This window comes from Microcaecilia unicolor, chromosome 6 (genome assembly GCF_901765095.1).
Source record: "Microcaecilia unicolor chromosome 6, aMicUni1.1, whole genome shotgun sequence".
Taxonomy (NCBI): domain Eukaryota; kingdom Metazoa; phylum Chordata; class Amphibia; order Gymnophiona; family Siphonopidae; genus Microcaecilia; species Microcaecilia unicolor.
In genome coordinates, this window is record NC_044036.1 from 344,274,559 (window position 1) to 344,284,426 (window position 9,868).

Consider the following 9,868-nt stretch of genomic DNA (forward strand, 5'->3'; position numbering starts at 1 on the left):
TATGGGACTTGGCATGTATCAGATTCAGTTTTTACCACCTGAAGAGCTGTTAGCTGTGCACAGGGATCCAGTCCTACTCTGGAGTGGGCATCTTTCTTATGAAGGCGGATCCTGAGATATGTAAAGGGGACTACAGCTGTTAGAGGCAGCACAGGGAAGAGCAGTTAGGATGAGATAAAGGAGACCCGCTCTGCAAAGGTGCAATCACCGACATTTTATCCTCAATAATGTCAGATCTGGAGGACATCTACCGATCCACCTTTATAAGAAAGGTACCAAGACTACACGTTAGAGCTAATATCCTTTGCTCTCTAGCCGTCTTGTTCAAAAGTTCCCAAAGTCCTGGACAGCCAGGTTGTCAGCACGAGCCAAACACCACTCCAGAGAAGCCAATGCAGAAAGCAGCACCCAGCTTTCATTTTTTGATATGGCAGTACCAGCCTTTGATGATACATTTTAGGGAGGGATCTGAGTGCCACTAGACAGCAGGGAATTTTTTTTTTTCAGTTGGAGGGAGGGGAGAGGTGATGAAGGGGCCCCTGCACTACTAGGTAAATCTTTAAAATTACAATCATGGCAGGGGGAGCGAAGGTGTGGGCCACTAGATAAAAACTCATCAACCTTTTCTAATTTGAAGCACACTTGAGCTTCAGTTGGTGTACTGCAAGGGTTCATCAAATACTACATGATCATCAACTCCCACCAACAGGAAGGGAGTTGTAGTTTTTACCTGTGTGTGCCTCATTCTTCTGGATTCAGTCAGATGCCTGAACATATGGGACCAGCGACTGTTGTGAGATTGCAGAGCTTCACACAAGTTCAAACATCAGATTGAAACCAATGGAGGAGGCACATGGGTGCAGGCAGTGATGTGGGGCCTCAGCCATAAAGGTTGAGGCCCTCACCTGGCTATTTCCCCCCTGCACACTAGAGATCTGAGCCTCGGTGGCCCTTCCCCAGTCCTCCTTGAAGGGCCCTGGTAGTCTAGTGGCTTCTTTGGAGGCAAGAAAGAACCCTTCCCTGCTGCTGCTACTGTGCTGTTGCCACCATCGCCATTTTCTCAAAATGGCACCAGGCAGAGTAGCAGGAAAGAGATTCTTTCCTACCCCACAGCGACTAGTAGACTACCTGAGCCCCTCAAGGTGGGGGGACATCTGGGCTCTTGGGCACTGTCCAGTTGCCCGTATGGTCAGTCCAACCCTGAAAGTATGAAGTGGAAGGGTAATAATACCATATTTCAGGTGGGCAAAACTGGGATACTGACACTTGATCTCTGCAGTAAGCCGTTCATTTTGAGGCAATGGAGTTAAGCATCAGTGGCATCTGAACCTTATCTTTCCTGCTTCTCAGCTCCTCCTACTCTTCCACCCTTATGCCTAGCAACACCCCTCATTGTTAACACCAAGGCACACTAGCTCTACATTTATCATGCATTTTAGAATCCTGTGCACCCATGTCTACTGCAGGAATTTTCTGCAGACGTAGCCATTAATGAGCCCTGTAAACCTAAGGATCGGACTCCTCCAGTGATAGCATTCATTAATTCAGGCCTTCTTTCGTTATTTTCTACAGCTAAGTATGGTCCTTCCCCTTCCCACAGCAATAAATACTCCCCCCCCCCAGCACACTTTAAGCATCCTTTTACCCTTTCCCCCCAACACAACTTAAGCATCCTTTCACCCCCCCGCCCCCCAGCACCCTTTAAGCGTCCTTTTACCCCCTCCCCCCAGCACACCTTAAGCGTCCTTTTACCCCTTCCCCCCCAACACACCTTAAGCATCCTTCCACCCCCTCCCCCCAGCACCCTTTAACCCCCTCCCCCCAGCACACCTTAAGCATCCTTTTACCCCCTCCCCCAGCACACCTTAAGCGTCCTTTTACCCCTTCCCCCAACGCACCTTAAGCATCCTTTCACCCCCCCTCCCCCAAGCACCCTTTAACCCCCTCCCCCCGGCACACCTTAAGCATCCTTTTACCCCTCCCCCAGCACACCTTAAGCGTCCTTTTACCCCTTCCACCAACACACCTTAAGCATCCTTTCACCCCCCTCCCCCAAGCACCCTTTAACCCCCTCCCCCAGCACACCTTAAGCGTCCTTTTACCCCTTCCAACGCACCTTAAGCATCCTTTCACCCCCCCTCCCCCAAGCACCCTTTAATCCCCTCCCCCCAGCACACCTTAAGCGTCCTTTTACCTCTTCCCCCAGCACCCTTTAAGCATCCTTTTACCCCCTCCCCCAGCACACCTTAAGCATCCTTTCACCCCCTCCCCCCCAGCACACCTTAAGTATCCTTTACCCCCCCCCCAGCACACCTTAAGCGTCCTTTTACCCCTTCCCCCCAGCACCCTTTAAGCATCCTTTTACCCCCTCCCCCAGCACACCTTAAGAGTCCTTTTACCCCTTCTCCCCAACACACCTTACGCATCCTTTTATCCCCTCCTCCCAGCACACCTTATGCATCCTTTTACCCCTGCCCCCCAGCACAATTTAAGCGTCCTTTTACCCCTCCCCCCAGCACACCTTAAGCATCCTTTCACCCCCTCCCCCCAGCACCCTTTACCCCCCTCCCCCAGCACACCTTAAGCATCCTTTTACCCCCTCCCCCAGCACACCTTAAGCGTCCTTTTACCCCTTCCCCCCAACGCACCTTTAGCAACCTTTCACCCCCGCTCCCCCCAGCACCCTTTAAATTCCTCCCCCCAACACACCTTAAGCATCCTTTTACCCCCTCCCCCCCAGCACACCTTAAGCATCCTTTTACCCCTTCCCCCCAACGCACCTTAAGCATCCTTTCACCCCCCTCCCCCTGCACACCTTAAGCGTCCTTTTACCTCTTCCCCCAGCACCCTTTAAGCATCCTTTTACCCCCTCCCCCCAGCACACCTTAAGCGTCCTTCTACCCCTTCCCCCAACACACCTTAAGCATCCTTTCACCCCCCTCCCCCCAGCACCCTTTAACCCCCTCCCCCAGCACACCTTACGCATCCTTTCACCCCCTCCCCCCCAGCACACCTTAAGCGTCCTTCTACCCCTTCCCAACACACCTTCAGCATCCTTTCACCCCCTCCCCCAGCACACCTTAAGCGTCCTTTTACCCCTTCCCCCCAGCACACCTTAAGCGTCCTTTTACCCCTTCCCCCCAACGCACCTTAAGCAACCTTTCACCCCCGCTCCCCCCAGCACCCTTTAAATTCCTCCCCCCAGCACACCTTAAGCGTCCTTTTACCCCTTCCCCCAGCACACTTTAAGCATCCTTTTACCCCCTCCCCCCAGCACACCTTAAGCATCCTTTTACCCCCTCCCTCCCAGCACACCTTAAGCATCCTTTTACCCCTTCCCCCCCAACGCACCTTAAGCATCCTTTCACCCCCCTCCCCCAGCACACCTTAAGCGTCCTTTTACCTCTTCCCCCAGCACCCTTTAAGCATCCTTTTACCCCCTCCCCCCCAGCACACCTTAAGTGTCCTTTTACCCCCTCCCCCCAGCACACCTTAAGCGTCCTTCTACCCCTTCCCCCCAACACACCTTAAGCATCCTTTCACCCCTTCCCCCAACACACCTTAAGCATCCTTTCACCCCCCTCCCCCCAGCACCCTTTAACCCCCTCCCCCAGCACACCTTACGCATCCTTTCACCCCCTCCCCCCCAGCACACCTTAAGCGTCCTTTTACCCCTTCCCCCAACACACCTTAAGCATCCTTTCACCCCCTCCCCCCCAGCACCCTTTAACCCCCTCCCCCAGCACACCTTACGCATCCTTTTACCCCCTCCCCCAGCACACCTTAAGCCTCCTTTTACCCCTTCCCCCAACGCACCTTAAGCATCCTTTCACCCGCCTCCCCCCAGCACACCTTAAGCGTCCTTTTACCTCTTCCCCCAGCACCCTTTAAGCATCCTTTTACCCCCTCCCCCCAGCACACCTTAAGCGTCCTTTTACCCCCTCCCCCCAGCACACCTTAAGCGTCCTTCTACCCCTTCCCCCCAACACACCTTAAGCATCCTTTCACCCCTTCCTCCAACACACCTTAAGCATCCTTTCACCCCCCTCCCCCCAGCACCCTTTAACCCCCTCCCCCAGCACACCTTACGCATCCTTTCACCCCCCTCCCCCCAGCACCCCTTAAGCGTCCTTTTACCTCCTCCCCCAGCACCCTTTAAGCATCCTTTTACCCCCTCCCCCCAGCACACCTTAAGTGTCCTTTTACCCCCTCCCCCCAGCACACCTTAAGCGTCCTTCTACCTCTTCCCAACACACCTTCAGCATCCTTTCACCCCCTCCACCCAGCACACCTTAAGCATCCTTTCACCCCCGCTCCCCCCAGCACCCTTTAACCCCCTCCCCCAGCAAACCTTAAGCGTCCTTTTACCCCCTCCCCCCCAGCACACTTGAAGCATCCTTTTACCCCCTCCCCCCCAGCACACCTTAACCATCCTTTCACCCCTTCCCCAACACACCTTAAGCATCCTTTCACCCCCCTCCCCCCCAGCACACTTTAAGCATCCTTTTACCCCCTCCCCCCAGCACACCTTAAACATCCTTTCACCCCCTCCCCCCAGCACAACTTAAGTGTCTTTTTACCCCTTCCCACCAACACACCTTAAGCATCCTTTCACCCCCTCCACCCAGCACACCTTAAGCATCCTTTCACCCCCTCCCCCAGCACACCTTAAGCGTCCTTTTACCCCTTCCCCCCAGCACACCTTAAGCGTCCTTTTACCCCTTCCCCCCAACGCACCTTAAGCAACCTTTCACCCCCGCTCCCCCCAGCACCCTTTAAATTCCTCCCCCCAGCACACCTTAAGCGTCCTTTTACCCCTTCCCCCAGCACACTTTAAGCATCCTTTTACCCCCTCCCCCAGCACACCTTAAGCATCCTTTTACCCCCTCCCTCCCAGCACACCTTAAGCATCCTTTTACCCCTTCCCCCCCAACGCACCTTAAGCATCCTTTCACCCCCCTCCCCCAGCACACCTTAAGCGTCCTTTTACCTCTTCCCCCAGCACCCTTTAAGCATCCTTTTACCCCCTCCCCCCAGCACACCTTAAGTGTCCTTTTACCCCCTCCCCCCAGCACACCTTAAGCGTCCTTCTACCCCTTCCCCCCAACACACCTTAAGCATCCTTTCACCCCTTCCCCCAACACACCTTAAGCATCCTTTCACCCCCCTCCCCCCAGCACCCTTTAACCCCCTCCCCCAGCACACCTTACGCATCCTTTCACCCCCTCCCCCCCAGCACACCTTAAGCGTCCTTTTACCCCTTCCCCCAACACACCTTAAGCATCCTTTCACCCCCTCCCCCCAGCACCCTTTAACCCCCTCCCCCAGCACACCTTACGCATCCTTTTACCCCCTCCCCCAGCACACCTTAAGCCTCCTTTTACCCCTTCCCCCAACGCACCTTAAGCATCCTTTCACCCGCCTCCCCCCAGCACACCTTAAGCGTCCTTTTACCTCTTCCCCCAGCACCCTTTAAGCATCCTTTTACCCCCTCCCCCCAGCACACCTTAAGCGTCCTTTTACCTCCTCCCCCCAGCACACCTTAAGCGTCCTTCTACCCCTTCCCCCCAACACACCTTAAGCATCCTTTCACCCCTTCCTCCAACACACCTTAAGCATCCTTTCACCCCCCTCCCCCCAGCACCCTTTAAACCCCCTCCCCCAGCACACCTTACGCATCCTTTCACCCCCCTCCCCCCAGCACCCCTTAAGCGTCCTTTTACCTCCTCCCCCAGCACCCTTTAAGCATCCTTTTACCCCCTCCCCCCAGCACACCTTAAGTGTCCTTTTACCCCCTCCCCCAGCACACCTTAAGCGTCCTTCTACCTCTTCCCAACACACCTTCAGCATCCTTTCACCCCCTCCACCCAGCACACCTTAAGCATCCTTTCACCCCCGCTCCCCCCAGCACCCTTTAACCCCCTCCCCCAGCAAACCTTAAGCGTCCTTTTACCCCCTCCCCCCCAGCACACTTGAAGCATCCTTTTACCCCCTCCCCCCCAGCACACCTTAACCATCCTTTCACCCCTTCCCCAACACACCTTAAGCATCCTTTCACCCCCTCCCCCCCAGCACACTTTAAGCATCCTTTTACCCCCCTCCCCCAGCACACCTTAAACATCCTTTCACCCCCTCCCCCCAGCACAACTTAAGTGTCTTTTTACCCCTTCCCACCAACACACCTTAAGCATCCTTTACCCCCTCCCCCCAGCACACCTTAAGCATCCTTTCACCCCCTCCCCCCAGCACAACTTAAGTGTCTTTTTACCCCTTCCCACCAACACACCTTAAGCATCCTTTACCCCCCTCCCCCCAGCACACCTTACGCATCCTTTTACCCCCTCCCCCAGCACACCTTACGCATCCTTTTACCCCCTCCCCACAGCACACCTTACGCATCCTTTCACCCCCTCCCCCCAGCACCCTTTAAGTATCCTTTTACCTCCTCCCCCAGCACACCCTAAGTATCCTATTACCCCTTCCCCCCAGCACACCTTAAGCATCCTTTCACCCCCTCCCCCCAGCACACCTTAAGCATCCTTTAACCCCCCTCCCCCAGCACACCTTAAGCGTCCTTTCACCCCCCTCCCCCCAGCACACCTTAAGCGTCCTTTCACCCCTCCCCCCAGCACCCTTTAAGTATCCTTTTACCTCCTCCCCCCAGCACACCCTAAGTATCCTATTACCCCTTCCCCCCAGCACACCTTAAGCATCCTTTCACCCCCTCCCCCCAGCACACCTTACGCATCCTTTTACCCCCTCCCCCAGCACACCTTACGCATCCTTTTACCCCCTCCCCACAGCACACCTTACGCATCCTTTCACCCCCTCCCCCCAGCACAACTTAAGTGTCTTTTTACCCCTTCCCACCAACACACCTTAAGCATCCTTTACCCCCTCCCCCCAGCACACCTTAAGCATCCATTCACCCCCTCCCCCCCAGCACCCCTTAGGTATCCTTTCACCCCTTCTCCCCAGCACACCTTAAGCACCCTTTCACCCCCTCCCTCGTGTGCCCACATTGTGAGTCAGCTCTTTCGGGGAGGCGCCAGGCGGCCCTGAAAAGGGCCTTTGTGTTGGGGGTCTCCCCCCTCTAATACTCCTGCGACTGCTGCGACATCTTCTTGCCGCCCTTGGGGTGGGCAGTGGGCGCGGCCGAGCCCCCCGTCTTCTTAGGTAGGAGCACGGCCTGGATGTTGGGCAGGACGCCGCCTTGGGCGATGGTGACGCCGCCCAGCAGCTTGTTCAGCTCCTCGTCGTTGCGGACAGCCAGCTGCAGGTGTCGCGGGATAATGCGCGTCTTCTTGTTGTCCCGGGCCGCGTTGCCCGCCAGCTCCAGGATTTCGGCCGTCAGGTACTCCAGCACGGCGGCCAAGTACACCGGGGCCCCGGCGCCCACCCGCTCCGCGTAGTTGCCCTTGCGCAAGAGGCGGTGCACGCGGCCGACGGGGAACTGCAGGCCAGCGCGGGACGAGCGCGACTTGGCTTTGGCGCGAGCCTTCCCTCCGGTCTTTCCTCTGCCAGACATGGCTGTGAAATTAGGAGCTCGAGCGCAGCGCTAAGGATTTGAACACAAGCGAGCAGCACGTGATCCTCGGGCCGAGGCTGCCGGGAAGGGTAGTTCAGCGCCGCTCACGATGCCAGCAGCCTGCGGACGCCGGGACCACTGATCCCAGAGCGCCCTGCGACAGCTTCCGCTCAGAGGGCGGTTTAGGCGCCTTTAGCTTTGAATGAAGGCGCGCGCGGGCGCTGTTCTAACCGCCGACTCGGCCTTACCTTTCTTGGCTTTTTCAATTGAAGGGAAGGGGCTCTACCTTGATCCAGATGTTAAAAGCCCCGCTCGCTTCACTGGGGGACTCGGAGATCCCGGAGCAATGGCGCCTTTACCTCCTAGACTCTCGTATCCTAACGTAGAGTACAAAGGGAACAAGGTAGATTAAAAAAAAAAAAACAACAACAAAACCTATGACTTAATTTGCCTACCCATTCCATATACTATCCCTACTTCTCCCGCACAGAGTTTTACATTTCTCATAAGTACATAACATTTCTGAGGCGCTACTAGGGTTACGCAGCGCTGTACAGTTTAACAAAAAGGACAGTCCCTGCTCAAAGGAGCTTACAATCTAAAGGACGAAATGTCAAGTTGGTGTAGTCTAGATTTCCTGAATAGAGGTGTAGTGGTTAGGTGTTTAGGCAACATTGAAGAGGTGGGCTTTGAACATGGGTAGGGAGGGGGCCTGGCGTATGGGCTCAGGGAGTTTGTTCCAAGCATGGGGTGAGGCAGAAAGGGCAGAGCCTGGAGTTGGCAGTGGTGGAGAAGGGTACTGAAAGGAGGGATTTGTCTTGAGAGCGGAGGTTACGGGTAGGAACGTAAGGGGAGATGAGGGTAGAGAGGTAAGGAGGGGCTGCAGATCGAGTGCATTTGTAGGTAAGCTTGAATTGAATGCGGTACCTGATTGGAAGCCAGTGAAGTGACCTGAGGAGAGGGGTGATACGAGTATATCGGTTCTGGCGGAATATAAGACGTGCAGCAGAGTTCTGAACAGATTGAAGGGGGGATAGATGGCTAAATGGGAGGCCAGTGAGGAGTAAGTTGCAATAGTCAAGGCGAGAGGTAATGAGAGAGTGGATGAGAGTTCTGGTGGTGTGCTCAGAGAGGAAAGGGCGAATTTTGCTGATGTTATAGAGAAAGCCGAGACCTGTCGCTTCTTCTATCTGCTGGATATGCGCAGAGAAGGAGAGGGAGGAGTTAAAGATGACTCCGAGGTTGCGGGCAGATGAGACGGGGAGGATGAGGGTGTTATCAACTGAGATAGAAAGTGGAGGAAGAGGAGAAGTGGGTTTTAGTGGAAAGACAATGAGCTCGGTCTTCGACATGTTCAGTTTCAGGTGGCGGTTGGACATCCAGGCAGCAATGTCGGATAAGCAGGCTGATACCTTTGCCTGGGTCTCCACGGTGATGTCTGGTGTGGAGAGATACAGCTGGGTGTCATCAGCATAGAGATGATACTGGAAACCATGAGATGAGATCAGCGAGCCCAGGGAGGAGGTGTAGATTGAGAAGAGAAGGGGTCCAAGGACCGATCCCTGGGGAACACCAACAGATAAGGGGATGGGGGTGGAGGAAGATCCATGAGAGTGAACTTTGAAGGTGCGGTGGGAGAGATAGGAGGAGAACCAGGAGAGGACAGAGCCCTGGAACCCAAATGAGGATAGTGTAGCAAGAAGTAAGTTGTGATTGACAGTGTCAAAAGCGGCGGATAGGTCGAGGAGGATGAGGATGGAGTAATGACCTTTGGATTTGGCAAGGAATAGGTCATTACAGACTTTAGATAGTGCCGTTTCTGTCGAGTGTAGAGGGCAAAAGCCGGATTGAAGCAGATCGAGGATGGCGTGAGAGGAGAGAAAATCAAGGCAATGGCTGTGAACGGCGCGCTCAAGTATCTTGGAGAGGAAGGGCAGGAGGGAAATGGGATGGTAGTTGGAGGGACAGGTAGGGTCCAGTGAAGGTGTTTTGAAGAGAGGTGTGACTACAGCGTGCTTGAAGGTGTCAGGGACAGTGGCAGTGGCTATAGCAACATAACTGTTGCTATAGCCTAGAGGAGTAGCCTAGTGGTTAGTGCAGTGGACTTTGATCCTGGGGAACTGAGTTCAATTCCCACTGCAGCTCCTTGTGACTGTGGGCAAGTCTCTTAACCCTCCATTGCCCCTGGTACAAAATAAGTACCTGAATATAGTAAACTGCTTTGAATGTAGTTGCAAAAACCTCAGAAAGGCTGTATATCAAGTCCCATTTCCCCCTATACTGCAACAGACCAAAGGTCCATCAAGCCCAGCATCCTGTTTCCAACAGTGGCCAATCCAG

The 9,868-nt window shown here is 54.8% G+C and overlaps 1 protein-coding gene across 1 annotated transcript; it reads right to left on the bottom strand.

Annotated features, from left to right (window-relative positions):
• Positions 1-7,021: 7,021 nt before the first annotated feature.
• On the bottom strand, positions 7,022-7,621 carry LOC115472379 (histone H2A-like). Its single transcript, XM_030206631.1, has one exon. The coding sequence runs from the start codon at positions 7,526-7,528 to the stop codon at positions 7,094-7,096; it is 435 nt and encodes a 144-aa protein (XP_030062491.1). The 5' UTR covers positions 7,529-7,621; the 3' UTR covers positions 7,022-7,093.
• Between the last annotated feature and the right edge of the window lie 2,247 nt (positions 7,622-9,868).